The sequence below is a fragment of the Phyllostomus hastatus genome, unplaced genomic scaffold, assembly GCF_019186645.2.
Source record: "Phyllostomus hastatus isolate PE091 unplaced genomic scaffold, TTU_PhHast_1.1 phas_scaffold_317, whole genome shotgun sequence".
Classification (NCBI taxonomy): domain Eukaryota; kingdom Metazoa; phylum Chordata; class Mammalia; order Chiroptera; family Phyllostomidae; genus Phyllostomus; species Phyllostomus hastatus.
The window spans coordinates 27959127-27976041 of NW_025334023.1; the positions used below are offsets into that span (position 1 = coordinate 27959127).

The window sequence follows — 16915 nt, forward strand, 5'->3', positions numbered from 1 at the left end:
GTGATATTTGTAGAGCATGAAGTCAAGTTTAGGCAGAAGCTTAATGATTAAAATAACTCTATATCAGAGCTTTTTTCTTTTTTGGGCAAAATTTTAGTCTTATACACATTTTGATGTAAGACAGGATGTACACAAAAGTGGCTAGCACAATGCCTGCTACATATTATGTATGATCTCTGTTGTATATGAGTTAGGTGTCTTATATATTTACACATATTTTTCAGTTCCTAGAAAAAACAAAATTAAAATATTAGAATTGATATGTTTATGATTATGTAGAAGCAAAGAGCATGTAAACTATCCTGAGCACTCTAATATTTTAAATTTAACATGTTTTAAAATGTGGAAGGATTGTTTAGGGGCTGAGAAGGGAAGAAAAGATCATTATTTGATATGTATTTTGAAAAAAGACTAAAAATTTCACAAAAAAATCAGTTGTTCCAGTTAATGTTTTCATAAAATAAAGCCAAAATGTAAATCTATTTAGTATTAACTTAATTTTTTTGTGTTCTATCTATAGACATAAATATTAGAGATTTAACTCTATAAACTCTCATGCTACAATTAGCAGTTAAGGAGTTGCATGTTTTAAAATAAGTTTTTTTATTGTTTATAATTTTACTTTATGTGATGTGAAAGCATTAAATGAAAACCTTACTCTACTACCTATATTTTTAAGTAAAATATGTAAATATAACATATTAGGGATTCCAAGCAAGTGACATGCACGCGTGGAAACTACACTGGAATCATCAACTGTACAAAGCTCTGGAACATCAGTATCAGATGGGCTTAGAAGCGCTTAATGAGAATCTGCCAGAAATAAATATAGATTTAACGTACAAGTAAGATTTTTTGAAACCCACTTTATTTTTCCATCTAAAATTTTCTAATACTTTATACTTTAAAGTTACTTACTTATTTTCAGACAAGGACGGTTGCAATTCAGGCCTCCTTTTGAAGAAATCCGTGCTAAATATTACAGAGAAATGAAGAGATTTATCGGCATTCCTAATCAGTTTAAAGGAGTGGGTGAGGCAGGAGATGAATCTATTTTTTCTGTTATGATTGATAGAAATGCAAGTGGATTTCTGACTATTTTTGGGAAAGCAGAAGATCTGTTTAGGAGATTGTCAGCTGTTTTACACCAACATAAGGTATGGAACATGTAATTTTCCCTCCTTCTGTTATGCTGTTTCATCAGATTGGTTGAATTAGTATTAAATGTACAAATCAATAGTTTATCTTGAGTGGCATGAAATAAAAATACTGCAAACCTGAGAACCAGAGTTATGGATTCTTATACAAGGTAGATTTATGTCTTTGACTATTTGAAGATTGAGAAACTACATTTTTTAAAAATTGGTTTTGTCAACTTGGAATGTGACATGACTCTGTTGTGTCAATTTTAATTCCTTCTAATGAAATATGTATGTATATATTTTTTCATTCTTTGGAACAAGAGCAATCCATGAAGGAATGTCTTTGAAGTTAGTGAAACTGAGATGATTAAATATCTTACTTTTGTTTAAGTGCATCATTACCACTAACTCTGAAGTGAAATCCTAATTGCATTCATTGTTCATTTATATTGACTCTGAGACTATGATTGAGAATTAAACCAGTTTTTTTCTTTCCTTTCCTGAGGACAGTTTTTCATTGCTTTTTTAGATAGAGGGGGAGGAGGAGAGAGAGAAACATTTATGCTAGAGAGAAACATTGACTAATTGCACTCCATATGCAGCTGGACCAGGGATCATACACTCCTGGACTGGGGATTGAACCCACAACCTTTTGGTTATGGGACAGTGCTCCAGCCAGCTGAGGCACAACCACCTAGAGCTCAACAAGTTTTTTAACTGATACTACAATGCTTCTGCATTTAAAGTTTTTAGAATCAGTTGACTATGGATACTTTTAAATTTGTAGCTTGTGGTGTCTATTGGCTTAGGAGAGATGATTCTATCTTAGTGCACATCATATTTGACAGGAGAAACTAAAGAAAAGGTTTTTTTAGTCTCTTCAAAACATTTTTGTGATCACTCTACTTTTTATTGTCATTTTTTACCTGTTCATTCTTTAGATGACACAATAACAATTATACTTACATACTTAAGTTGAAATTTACTTACAGTTACACTTGTCTCTTTTTATTGGTTGGACCCTGATCTGTGTTAATAATTGAACCATAAACTTTAAAATGTTAATTTATTAGTTCTATTTCTTTAACAATATTTTCATTCTTAGGAGTGGATTGTAATTGGGCAAGTTGATATGGAAGCTCTAGTGGAAAAGCATCTTTCTACTGTTCATGATTGGGAAAAAAATTTTAAAGCACTGAAAATAAAAGGAAAAGAGGTAGAACGACTTCCAAGGTATTAGAAGTTAATGTAATAGTACTTATTTGTAATAAGCTTTCTGAAAGGCCTTGTTTAATTGTGCATATATTATCTATAAAGGATAATATCACTTATTAATTCATTTGTTTATTCTTTCAATAACTATTTGGCAAGCATTTATAATATGTAAACTCTTGTTCTATGCAAATACAAAGACAAAGGAGGCAGAGTATGTGAGATCAAGTTGCTTTTTCTCTGGTAGTACAGTAAGTCAGGTGTATTTGATGATTTAGTCAAGTGCACACAGGGGTTAATAGAGTGGGCTCTGGAATAGGTGGCTCTTACCAGCTGCATGACTTTGATAATCATTTAGACTCTGGACATTAATTTTTTTACCTTTAAAATAGCTACACCTATAGTATTTATCTCACTCTGTTTTGGGGGTTAAATGAGTAATTTGCATATAAATTACTGGCACAAGGTGAGTTCTCAATAAATGTTAGTTGTTACTGTTAAAATACCAGATAGAATTCTTTATATTTCATATTTGAGATTGAACTAGGCTATGGAGATATACAGGATGATGATATCCCATCCATTTGGGGCAAAATCAGAGAACATTTTAAGGTAGAAATATTTGAGCTAGGATTTGGACAGGTAGTTATAAGAATTGGTGATTAAATTAGAGCCTCTCAGGAGAGGGATTCATATGCTGAAAATAAGGTGGTTAATTAGAAGTTTGATTAGAGTTAATGTTTTATTAGGGCCTAGAGAGATACTCCTGGAAAGGGGTAGACAGGTACAGATTTTGGAGAGCCTTACATTCTATATTTGGGAATTTGGATTTTGTTCATGTTAGAATGGTTAGCTATTGAAGATTTCTAAATACAAGTGTGCCAATACAAAAGCTATATGTTAGGGAAGTTAATTTGGAAATAATAATGTATGGTTGAATAGAGAGATCCTAGAGGAAGGGAGGGAGTCTCTCATCATCCAGAAGACTAGTAATAATTAATTGAATTAAGTTGTTGGACACAAAATGGGGAGGAGGAAATATTATGAGGTATTAAGAGTCCTTATTTGTCGAGGAAGTTGAGGGATGAAGAATAGCAAAGAGACAAATGACTTAAAGGCTTGAGCTTAGATGATTAGGACAATGATAGTGCCTTTAATATTAGTTTAAAGTAAGGAAAAGACAGAGCTCTTGTAGGTTATATATATGAGTTTTCTAATTTCTGTGGGATACTGTCTTTGATCCCAATCTTGTCTGTCTTATTTGACTTTATGCTGCCTCCTGACTGCACAAGGATCTCTACTGCTAATGCTGCTGTTTGTTTATCCCTTACTCTAGATAGCTCTTCTAATTTTGCTTTCCTGCCAAACCTAAAAGGAGTAAAAAGAATTCCTGTCTCACATTTCATTTTTCATTTCATTATTTCTTGCTAATGAATTAACATGTATACATCTAGTTAATATACACATACATATACATGGATATTTATTTTATGGGTACTTTCTGGATATGTGCTGTATACTTAGAAAAGCCATATTCTTATGATGTATTTCTGATACTGTAGTAAGAGTATAATTTGGGGGTATTCTATCTATGGCTATTCCGTTCTATCTGTGACTGAATAGAGTCTCAGTTGCATGTTATCAATATTTTTAAGTGAGAAGTAAATGTTAGTCTTCTCTACAGGATTCTGTAGTCAGTGACTACAACTCTGCTTTAATCATATCACTTCATGTTAATTCATATACACAGTAATATATTTTTTGGTGTACCCAAATCATCTCTATTCATGTATCAGATATTGGAAATCTGGACACTTTTTGTTTGAGGATCTCAAAAATCACATAAACTCTATGTATCAGGCAAAAATTATCTCTTATATGTGTTGATGGTTAAGAACTGGAGTTTAAATCTCTCCAGTTAGTGGGTGAATGAGAATAAATAAATGAGACTTTAAAGAACATTATATTTTAAAAATAAAAACTGAGAATTTAATATAAGTAACTTGTTTTCTAAGAATACTACCTGGCTTTATGTATGCAAAAGAACGGTAGCTTTTTAAAAAATCTTTGTGACCAAAATTAGCAGACTTAAAAAAAAAACTTTGTGTAAATTAAGCCAAATATAAAATTTTCATCAGGTGAACAAGTTTGGTTCATCCTCTGTTTGCTTAGAACAATACAGTTTGCATTAAGAGTACAGTAAAAAGAATTAGTGTTCTTAAAAATATATGCCGTTTTTTCCATGATCATTAAAAGTTTTTACTTATTTTATAATTTTTAACAATAATTAAAATTTTTCAATTGTAGTTCACATACAAGATTATATTAGTTTCATATGTACAACCCACTGATTAAACGTTTATATAATTTATGAAGTGATCACCTCAATAAAACTAGTGCCCATCTGACACCATACGTAAGAATTATAATATTTTTGACTGTATTTCCTATGCTGTAGTTTATATTCCCATTGGTAGTTATATTCTATAACTACCAATTTGTATTTCTAAATCCTTTCACCTTTCTCACCCATCCCCATGAAACCCCCACCCATCTGGCAATGGTCAAAATGTTCTCTGTATATATGAGTCTGTTTCTATTCTGCTTGATAATTTATTTTGCTTTTTAGATTCCACTTGTAAGTGAAATCATGTGCAATTTGTCTTTTTTTTTCTGACTTATTTGACTCACCATATACCTTCTAGTCCCATCCATGTTTTTGCAAATGGCAAGATTTTTTTTTATGGCTGAATTGTAATTTTATATATGCACCACTTCTTTATCCATTCATTGATTGGTGGATATTAAACTTGCTTCCATGTCTTGGCTATTGTAGGTAGTGCTGGAATGAATGTAGGGATGTATGTCTTGTTTTTTTTTTATTTAGTGTTATGGGTTCTTCAGGTAAATACCAAGAAGTGGAATTGCTGGATTGTCCTTTATCTCTTGTTATAGCCTTTGTTTTAAAGTCTATGTTGTCTGGTATAACTGTTGGTATCCCAACTTTTTTTTATTTCCATTTTATTACACATCTTTTTCCATTACTTAACTTTCAGTCTGTGTGTGTTTTGATCTGAACTGAGTCTCTTATAGGTAGCGTATATGAGGGTCTTGTTTTCTTATCCATGCAGTCACTCAATGTCTTTTGATTGGAACATTTAATTCATTTGCATTAAAAATATTTGTTCATAGATATATATATTAATCATCATTTTTTATTCATATTTTTTCTTTTTCTTCTTAAAGAAGACCCTCTGACTTATTTTTTGTAATACTGGTTTGATGGTGATGAGCTTTTTTAGCTTTTTCTTGTCTGGGAAACTGTTTTTCCTTTGATTCTAAATGATAGCTTTGCTGGGTAGAGTAATCTTGGTTATAGGTCTTTTCTTTTCACTACTTTGAATATTTTGTATCAGTCCATTCTGGCCAGCAAAGTTTCTCTTGACAAATCAACTGACAGGCTTGTGGAAGCTCCTTAGTGGGTAGATAACTGATTGTTGCTTTTTTTTAAAGAGCCTCTCTTTGTGTTGAACCTTTGGCATTTTAATTATGATGTGTCTTGGTGTGGGCCTCTTTGGATTTTATCTTGTTTGTGACTCTCTTTGCTTCTTGGACTTGTGTATCTTTTTTCTTTACCCGTTTAGGAAAGTTTTCAGTCATTATTTATAAAAAAGGTTCTCAGTTGCTTGATCTCTCTCTTCCTCCTGATACCATTATGATGCAGGTGTTGTTAATCTTGATGTTGTTCCAGAGGTCCCTTAGACTACCCTCATTTTTTTATTCTTTTTTTCTTTTTGCTACTCTGATTGGGTGTTTTCTGTTACCTTGTGTTCCAAATTGCTGATGTGATCCTCTGATTTATCTAATCTGATACTGACTTTTTTCTAGTGTCTCTTTTTTTATTTTAAGACTTTATTTTTAGAGAGAGGGCAAGGAAGGAAGAAGGAGAGGGATAGAACCATTAATGTGTGAGAGAAACATTGATCGGTTGCCTCTTGTGTGACCCCTACCTGGGACTGGGTCTGCAATCAAGGCATTGCCCTGACTGGGAATTGAACCAGAGAACTTTCAGTTTGTGGGATAACGCCCAACCCACTGAGCCATACCAGTCAGGACTCTAGTCTAGTCTTAATTTCAGTTACTGTATTCCTCATTTCTGAGCAGTTTTTTATGTTTTCCATATCTTTTTTTATGCTGTTGAAGTTCTCACTAATTTCCTTTTATAAAAAAGATTTTACTTATTTATTTTTAGAGAGAGGGGAAGGGAAGGAGAAAGAGAGAAACATCAGTGTGTGGTTGCCTCTTGAGTGCCCCCTACTGGGTCCTGGCCTACAACCCAGCACTGCTGGGGAATGGAACTGGTGACCCTTTGTTTCACAGGCTGGCACTCAATCCACTGAGCCACACCAGCCAGGGCTCTCATTAAGTTCCTTGAGCATCCTTATAAACGTTTTGAACCTGGTATCTGGTAGTTTGCCTGCCTCCATTTTAGTAGTCCTTTTTCCTGAACGGATTTCTTCCGTTCTTTCATTTGGGACACATTTCTTTGTTTCCCCATTTTGGCTGCTTCTCTGTGTTTGTTTCTATGTATTAGGTAGATCTTCTATGTCTCCGAGTCTTGGTTGGGTGGCCATATGTAGTAGTTATCTTGTTGGGCCGGGTGGTACAGTCTCCTTGTGGTCTAAGCCAGGTGCTCCAGGTGTGTCCCCCATGTGTGCATTCTCCTGTTGTAATTGAACCTTTATTGTCATTGGCACTTTAGTGGGAAGGATTGACTCCCAGGCCGATTGGCTATGAGGACCAGCTGTGAGTACAGTGGAGGAGCTGCTCTGCAGGGACCAACTCCACAGAGCAGAACTTGCTTCACGGGGCTTCTTTTGCCTGCAGAGTTTGCCCTTTGAGTATGTTGCTTGTGAAGGTGGTTGGGTTGTGCTCTGGTGTCAGAAGCTGGCCACTAGATGTGTTGTGTTTGGAGCCTTCCAGGAGGTGCAGGTCAAGGTTAGCCACTACCTCTGCCTTGCCCAAGACCACTTAGCATTAGGTACAAAACCATCTGTAGATGGCTACTACTTGTGCTGAGTTTAGAGACACTGGGGAGAGGCCATTTTGAATCGAGGATAACTGCTGCAAGTACTGGGTTTGGGACTACTTAGCAAGAGGTAAATGGTACACAGAGGCCAGGTGCTGCTTGTTTAGGGTTTGTGAACCTTTGAGAGATTTTAGGAAAATCTGCAGCATGGCCCAAGACAGGCCATTTATATGGAAAAGCCACTGGCAGCAGCTAGGGTGGGTTGGCAGGATGAGTGGGGTTGAATGTCAGGGAATCTTTAGGGTGCAGTTCACAGTTCTTGCCAGGTTAATGGAGATTCAGAGGTGCCAGCCAGCGGGCTTTGTGGGAGAAGGACTCTAAAGTAACAATAGTCTTTGTTAGCACTTTTGTCTTGGAGGAAGCTGCTTCTCTAGCCCTGTCCCCAAAGCTGGACAAATCAATTGCTCTCCATATTTCTCTGGTGCCTTTTGAGCTACTGTCCCTGCACTATGGCTAAGAGTGAGTGAGTCCATCAGTAAGTAGGCCTGTGCGTGGGCCCTTTAATAGGAAGAGCTCTGACTCTGAGAGCTCTCTGTCTCACTCAGCCATAATCTCCACTGGTTTTCACAGCCAGAAGCTATGGGGACTTCTCTTCCTGGAACTGGAACCCTGGGCTGGGGGGTGTGGTGTGAGGTTGGGACCCCTTCTTCTCAGGGGTCACCGTGGTAGTCAAGATATCCCTCCTGGTTTTTAAACACCACATGTTGGTTTGGGACCAGCCTCTTCTACATCTCTACCTCTCCTACCAGTTTCTATGTGGCTTCTTCTGTATATCTTAGATATAGGACTTCTGTTCAGCTGGACTTCAGGTTGTTCTCAGTGATGGCTGTTTTGTACTTTAGTTGTAATTTTGATGTGGTCATGGGAGGAATCAAACATAGCACTTACATACTCTGCCATCTTGACCAGTAACCTGTTTGGTTAATTATCTAAAATACAAAAGAGTACAATGGCAATTGCTGTTGATATTTGATATTTTGGGCATATTAGTACATATATTTCCAAAATTTGGATCATACTGTATCCTGCTATTTTTAGTTAACACTCTTTCAATAGTATTGTGCCATGCTCTTACCTAGTTCTCAAAACTGTGATTTTTAATTATATGAATATAGTATAGTAATTTATTTAGCTAGAGAGTCCGGCCAAGAAGGAGGTGTAGGTAGATACGCTTTGCTTCTTTGCACAACCAAAGGAAGGATGACAACCAGTTTAAAAACATAAAACAACCACAACTGTGAGAAAATCAAACTGATTGAAAGTCTGACAACCAAGGTCTTAAAGAAGAAATATTCATCCAGACTGCACCACACAATACAGAGAAGTGGATTATCCCCCTTTGGATCTAGCAAATACCTAAGGCAATGTAACAGGTATGCTGAGACAAAGAAATATGGCCCACATGAAAGAACAGATCAAAACTCCAGAAAAAGAAATGACAAGGAGATAGACAACCTATCAGATGCAGAATTTAAAATACTGGTAGTCAGGATGCTCACAAAAATGATTGAGTATGGTCACAAAATAAAGGAAGAAATGAAGACTACACAAAGCGAAATAAAGGAAAGTATCCAGGGAACCAACAGTGAAGGGAAGGAAACCAGGACTCAAATCAACAATTTGGGCTCTTTTCCGTGGCGCCCGGGAGGCGGTCGGCTGCTTCAAGATGAAGCTGAACATCTCTTTCCCAGCCACTGGCTGTCAGAAACTCATTGAAGTGGATGATGAATGCAAACTTTGTACTTTTTATGAGAAGCGTATGGCCACAGAAGTTGCTGCTGATGTTCTGGGTGAAGAGTGGAAGGGTTATGTTGTTCGAATCAGTGCTGGGAACGACAAACAAGGTTTCCCCATAAAGCAGGGTGTCCTGACCCATGGCCGCGTCCGCCTGCTGCTGAGCAAGGGGCACTCCTGTTACAGACCAAGGAGGACTGGAGAGCGAAAGTGCAAATCAGTTCAGGGTTGCATTGTGGATGCCAATCTCAGTGTCCTCAACTTGGTCATTGTGAAAAAAAGGGAGAAAGATATTCCTGGTCTCACTGATACTACTGTGCCTCGTCGCTTGGGGCCCAAAAGAGCTAGCAGAATCCGAAAACTTTTCAACCTCTCTAAAGAAGATGATGTCCGTCAATATGTTGTGAGAAAGTCCCTAAACAAGGAAGGTAAGAAACCTAGAACCAAAGCACCTAAGATTCAGCGTCTTGTTACTCCATGTGTCCTACAACACAAACGTTGGCGTATTGCTCTGAAGAAGCAACGTACTAAGAAAAATAAGGAAGAGGCTGCAGAGTATGCTAAACTTTTGGCTAAGAGGATGAAGGAGGCCAAAGAAAAATGCCAGGAACAAATTGCCAAGAGACGTAGCTGTCCTCTCTGAGAGCTTCTACCTCTAAGTCTGAGTCCAGCCAAAAATGAGGTCTTCTAAGAGTAACAAATAAATAAGGTTAAACATCAGAAAAAAACCCAATTTGGAACAAAATGAAGAAGTAAACATCCAATTGGAACAGAATGAAGAAACAAGAATTCAAAAAATTAGGAAAAGCTGAGGAACCTCTGGGACAACTTCAAACATTCCTACATCTGAATCATAGGGGTACCAGAAAGAGAAGAGGAAAAACAAGAAATTGAAAACTTATTTGAGCAAATAATGAGTAAAAACTTCCCCATTCTGGCAAAGAAAATAGACATGCAAGTCCAGGAATCTCAGAGGGTCCCAAAGAATTTGAATCCAAGATGAAACACACCAAGGCACATAATGATTAAATTACCCAAGATTAAAGATAAGGAGAGAATCTTAAAAGCAGCAAGAGAAAAGGAGACCCTTACCTACAAAGAATTGTCCATAAGACTTTCATCTGATTTCTCAAAAGAAACCTTACAGGAAAGAAGGGGCTGGAAAGAAGTTTTCAAAGGCATGAAAGGCAAGGACCTACATCTAAAATTACTCTAACCAGCAAAACTATCATTTAGAATGGAAGGACAGATAAAGTGCTTCCCAGATAAGGTCAAGTTAAAGGAGTTCATCATCACTAAGCCCTTATTACATAAAATGTTAAAGGGGCTCATCTAAGAAAAAGAAGATAAAAGGTATGAACAGTAAAATGACAACAAACTCACAAATATCAACAACTGAACCTAAAAAGCAAAAAGAAAAACTAAGCAAACAACTAGAACAGGAAAGATTCACAGAAATGGAGATCACATGGAGGGTTATCAGTGGGGAGGGCATGAGGGAGTATGGGAGAAAAAGGTATAGGAAACAAGAAGCATAAAATGGACACAAAATAGACAGGAGTATGTTGATAATAGTGTAGGAAATGGACAAGTCAAAGAATTTATATGTACAACCCATGGACATGAACTAAGGTCTGGGGAATGTTGGAGGGAGGGGGGATTCAAGGCAGAAGGGGATAAAGGAGAGAAAAAAATTAGACAACTGTAATAGCATAAGCATTAAAATATACTTAAAAAACAGAATAAAAGTAAAAAAAATAATTTATGTAGCCATTCCTTCTTTTGGCTCATTTCTAATTTTTTACTATTATGAATTTATCACTATTTACTATTATTATACAAATAAAATGTGTATAAACTTGGAGTCTGCGTTGACAATTTCCTTAGAAGAAATTATGAAGATGAAGTTATTAAGACAAAGGGTATGCCTATTTTAAAATTAGGTGATACACATTGCTAAATTGCTCTTCACAAAAGTTGTGTTGTTTTATACTCCTGCCAATAGTTTGAGAGCACTCTGCCCACACAATTGAAGATATGAATCAAATCAACAAACAAAAAGTGCTGGCAAGGTTGTGGAGAAAAGGGAACCCTAGTCAGTAGTTGGTGGGAATGAAGACTGGTACAGCCATTGTGGAAAACAGTTTGGAATTTCCTCAGAAAACTAAGAATGGAACTGCCTTTCAATCTGGCAGTTCCACTGCTGGGACTATACTCTAAGAATCTGGAAACACCAATTCAAAATGGTGTACGCACCCCAAAGTTTATAACAGCACAATTTATAATAGCCAGTGCTAGAAGCAACCTAAGTGCCCATCAGTAAATGAATGGATCAAAAAACTATGGTAAATTTACACAATGGAATACTATAGCAGCAGAAAGAAAGAAGGAACTCCTACCCTTCTCAGGAACATGAGTGGAACTGGAAAGCATTATGATAAGTGAAATAAGCCAGGTGGTGAAAGACAAATACCTTATGATCTCACCTTTAAGTGGAACCTAATCAACAAAACAAACAAGGAAGCAAAATATAACCAGAGACACTGAAATAAAGAACAAATACAGTAACCAGAGGAGTGGGGGGAGAGGGATACTGAGGGAAAATAGGGGAAGGGTCACCAAGGAATAATGTAAAGGACACATGGAGAAAGCCAAAGGGGGTAGGATCGAGGGTGGGAGGCAGGGATGGGTGGGGTGGGGATGAGCGGTGTGGGGAAAATGGAGACAACTGTACTTGAATGATTTAAAAAATTAAAATATTTATAAAAAATCAAAAAGCATAAAAAACAGCTCATCATACGTTTGTCAATTTGATATGTATATGTTATCTATTCTTTTTATTTTCTAAATGCCTCAGTAATCTATATTCACTTTCTATACTTAATTTTCTTTCCCTTATTACTATTGTTTATACTTTGTGGGATAGTAAATATATTTTATAAGCATTTAAAAAAGTATGTTATGTGCTGTGACAAATAAAATTTGTGAATATTTAAATATATTTATGTTGATATATTAGTAATTCATGCTCCTGCCTTTTTAATAAAGTAGTATGATGGATAATAAAAAGTGTAATATAAAAAAATAAATGAAAAAGTCATAATTGTATGTGGATGGCATATTTGCTAAATGAACTCTAAATATGGTTTATACTTATACTTTTGAGTTACATTTGCAATTCAAAATGATAATCTTTCCTTCTAGTTATTCTTTTTCATGTCTATTGGCATTTTTCAGTGCTGTCAAGGTGGATTGTTTAAATATTAATTGTAGCCCTGTGAAGACTGTGATTGATGATCTCATCCAGAAGTTATTTGATGTGCTTGTTCTTTCTTTGAAGAAGTCTATCCAGGGTAAAGATACTTATATTTTTATTATAGATGAATGTACTTTGATAGTTATGGAATGTGAATCCCAGTGATTAAAATCAATACTGATATAGAAGGTATTATGAAATAATATATGATTGAAGTGATAACCTTTAAAAAAGTGTGAAAATTCATGCTCGTTTCTTAAGATGTCTAAAAATTTAAGGCATTTTTGTTATTTTTGGTCTTAGCTTGCTTCAGTTTGTTGCATATGTTAGTGAGACAGGTAGCTAATTCTGGTACAATGTGTTTCTCTTTATCTCTTCCAATGACTGCTATTTTGCAAAATACTGTACAGTTTCTTTTTACCTTTAAACTGATATTTTTTAGCATATTATTTGAACTGAAAAATTCCCAGTTTTGAGTAAATTTTACTGAGAATAAATACATTTTAACTTCCTACTCAAAATTTCTAAGTGCAATGTAAAATAACTGAACTTTCATGAGAAGACATTTCTTTGATTATTCTACATTTTGTAATTTATGTTTTACGAAAGTAAATGGTAATTTAGGGTTAATATATTAGATTACCAAATTTTTCGGACTGTAAGATGTACCAGACCATAAGATGCACCTAGATTTTAGAGGAGGAAAATAGGAGAAGAAATTTTGAAGCAAAAAATGTGGTAAAATATTTAATAACATAAGTAACATAGACTGCCACCCTTCTCCCCACACACAGCGACCCAGGCAAGCTACATTCGGACTATAAGACACACCCACACCCCCTTTTCCTCCCAAATTTGGGGGGTATGTCTTATAGTTCGAAAAATACGATACTTCTAATACTCCTTGATTTAGAATTGTCCAATTGAATATTTTTGGTGCTAATGGTATTTTTTGTATTTCAATGTTACCTATTTAGCTCATTTACATGAAATTGATACGTTTGTCTCTGAGGCTATGGAAATCTTATCAGTTATGCCCCAGTCTGTGGAAGAGATAGGTGATGCAAACATGCAGTACAGGAAGCTACAAGAACAGAAGCCAGAGGTGAGAGGCACAAAGTAAATTTTTAAAATTATTTTAACTGTACTGGAGATGTTAAAATTTGATATTCTATAACAATTTAGAAATGTATAATTTCAGTATTATAAGGAAGTCCATATAATCTGGTCCAAATGGTCAGTTCACAATTGGATTCTTGATGTTTTGTTGGTATAATTAAGCAGTAAAAATAATGCCTATTTTTGCAATATATTTTATGGTGTGGCATATTAGAATAATACTAAACTTAAATAATTCATGCTGGTACTTCTAGGGTTGTAATCTTAGCATGGTAAACTGTAAAGTTAGAATTGAAGTAGCAACATACACATACACACTTACAATGGAGGAGCTCATAATTAGAGACCAAGGTGACAGGATGGTAAAGGTTCATAGCAACAACATCCAGAAGGATAGAGTCCAGAAGAGGCAAGCTAAAGTTTTATAAAACATATTAAGGATGCTTTTAGTTATTGATGTGGGCTCCAACCAGTGGTGTCCATGGTGTTGTGGATGTGATGAACAAATTCACATGGACTGCAGAAGTCCTGTGGAGAAAAGGGACAGCATGGCCACTCTCTGAGAGAGAGAGTGCCCTGACCAGTGCCTGGACAAGCTTTTGTTGCTTTCTGGGAGCATTACATCAAAGAAGGTTCTCATTCATTATGCTCAAGTTTGCTTTAAGTGATTAGCTTTTATAGATAACAAAGAAAAGGATGTTGTTGATTACTTCTTATGAATAACAGAGAAAAGGATGTTGCAAATGCAAGGGAAAAAGTGGTTGAACTGGTTACACTCCGTCTTTGGGAGGTTTAGCACAGACTTTAGGAAGTTCAAAGAAATGCATTAAACATTTGGTGCCTTAACTCAGGGTGAGGGAGTTTGAGGAAAAGCAAGCCTCAAAGCAGCCTAGATACAATGCAGGCCTGGTTCCCCATGGTGCACCTGGCTCCTGTGTGCCACCTCACACCTGTCAGTTTTCTGAGCCAGGGCTGAGCTACGTTCACCATTGCCATGTCGACCGGCTCCCTATAAGTTATGTTTATAGGAAGGAGGAGAAATAATTCCAATGAGAATATAGGCTTTTATGTGTCCCTGAAATGTGATAGACTTAAAATTATTGACAGTTTAAAGATGAGTAAAGTAATATACCTTCATAGTGGGAAGAATTACAAACATTTTTTATGATATAATAGACTTAAACGTATATAGGCTTAAATATATAAATGAAGATTTAAAGACAAAATAACCTTCTTGTCTAGTAGAAGGAATCAACCAAAGAAGCAATGGAAATATGAGCTGTGGCAGTCAGCTAAAGCACAGAGGCATTTGTTCATTTATTTATTTGATACATATTTATAGATACTATGTTCATTCCAGGCATTGTGCTAGGAGTAGCAGTTGTAGCTGTGAACATGCTCCATTCTTATGGAATGCACATATACACATTCCTGTGGGTGGACAATGGGAGAGGGAGAGGGAGAAAGAGGAAGGGAAGGAGAGGTGAGAGAAAGAGAGAGAAGGAAGGAGCGAGAGAAGTGAGAGAGCGAGCATGCTCAACTCAGGAAAGTTACTTTTATGGTAGGTGCTCATAGGAGACCTTCTCAGAGAGATGACATCTGAAATGAGACTTGGATGACAAGGAGGCAAATATTCTGAGATTTGGAGGCATATCATTCTAGTAAAATGAACAAAAAATACATATTTGGGTAGAAATGGACTTGATATGTTCAAGGAAGAGATAGATGTAAATATTGTCAATAAATTTAGTTATTGAAGAAGCCATAGTATTCAAGGAAGAAAACGGTATGAGGTGAAATTGGAGAGATATGCATGGACCAGCTTATGAAGTTACCTTTACACAATCATGAGGCATATGAGTTTTTTTCTAAGTGTAATTGAAAGTCCTTAGGGGTGTTTAAGCAGGGGAGTGACACAGTGTGGTTTACATTTGGAAGCAATTACTCTGGATGCTCTGTAGGGAATGTATTGGAGTGGCTGAGTCTAGTTAGTAGGATGTTGCAATTGGTGAATGAGAGATTGTAGAAACTTGTACCATGCAGCAGAGTAGATGGAGAGAACTGGCTAAACTGATGATATATTTTAGAATTAAAACCAAGAAGATTTTCTCATGCATAGTCAGAGGGGGGCTAGAGAAAGAGAAATGAACATGTGTCTTAGGTTTTTGGCTTGAGCAGCTGCTAAGCTAATGGTACTATTTACTGAGATGAGGATGACTAGGAAGGTGTTTGGAGATTGAAAGTGGTCTGCACTGAGATGTCAGGTAGAAGTTAAATGAGGGATATGGAATTTAGAGTAAAGACTAGAGATACAAATTTGGAAGTCATTTTTACATCTACAATATTTAAAGCCATGGGTTTAGACTAAGACCACCTGGTTGATAAGCCAACAGCAGAGGGTGTAGTCCATTGTGAGCATTCCAAAATTCAGAGTTCAAGCCCATGTGGAGGCAGCAAATGAGACAGAAAGAAGTGGGAGGAAAAGCATGAAGTATATCATCACAGAACCTGAGAGAAATGAATGTTGTATGCTGGGAACAACATGTGAGGCAGGAAGAAGTGACATGGGTCAGTATAAAGAGCTAAGCAGAATTAGGTCATATGAACCATATTAACGATATTAAGCTTGATTCTGTGGACATTGGGGAGTCAAGCTAGGTTTTTAGGATCAAGATGTATAGAACGGTGTTTTGATATGTCTCTCCTTTGGTATGTGTTTTTGAAGGAGTAGGAATGGAGGCAGATAGACTAGGAAATTATTGTAAAGTCTTGACAGGTTAACCCTGGTTCTGTTCTCAGGTAGAAAACTGGAACCTGACTATTTTTTCTCTTTTCTTACTGATTTTTATATACAACATGGCTCCTTGGTCTATTGTTTTTTTTCTGTATCTCAGATAGAACTGATGCTGCTCAGGTTGTAAAATGGTTGTTGAGATATATTCGAATTTTTTTTGTTGTCGTGTATTATATATGCACAGTGATTTAAAAAATCTTCCTATAGAAATTATTGCTTTGTTGATTAGTGAAAGTACAGGTCTTAATTTAAAGGACACTTATGTTTTACAGTGCTTTAAAAGACTTAGAAGCAATTCAAGCAGTTTAGCACCCATTCCTATACCCAGACTGTTGAACAAACTAGCTCTACACAACTCAGGACATTTCAAGTAGAAACTAAATGCAGGAGCTTGAGTTTACTTCATTATTTGTCTGTTTCAGGGCTTTTCTTTCTTCATTAAGTTGGATAATTTAGTTAACTTACACTTTTAGGTAATCAGTCATTTCATTTTTTTTAGTATTTTCTAATGTGTAGAACATTTGTAAGAACTTTACTTTGAACAGCTATAATATTTTCTTTATGGATTT

At 36.0% G+C, this 16915-nt stretch overlaps 2 protein-coding genes across 3 annotated transcripts in view; both read left to right on the forward strand.

The window, feature by feature from the left end:
- DYNC2H1 (dynein cytoplasmic 2 heavy chain 1) overlaps window positions 1-16915 on the forward strand; it is a 325256-nt gene that overhangs the window by 27185 nt on the left and 281156 nt on the right. For both annotated transcript variants that reach the window (XM_045817992.1, XM_045817993.1), the window contains exons 16-20: window positions 706-845; window positions 929-1157; window positions 2248-2375; window positions 12415-12530; window positions 13411-13538. In XM_045817992.1, coding sequence (XP_045673948.1) covers window positions 706-845; window positions 929-1157; window positions 2248-2375; window positions 12415-12530; window positions 13411-13538 — 741 coding nt within the window. The remainder of the gene's footprint in view (window positions 1-705; window positions 846-928; window positions 1158-2247; window positions 2376-12414; window positions 12531-13410; window positions 13539-16915) is intronic.
- On the forward strand, window positions 9093-9897 carry LOC123805431 (40S ribosomal protein S6-like). The gene has a single exon (XM_045817991.1). The coding sequence runs from the start codon at window positions 9110-9112 to the stop codon at window positions 9818-9820; it is 711 nt and encodes a 236-aa protein (XP_045673947.1). The 5' UTR covers window positions 9093-9109; the 3' UTR covers window positions 9821-9897.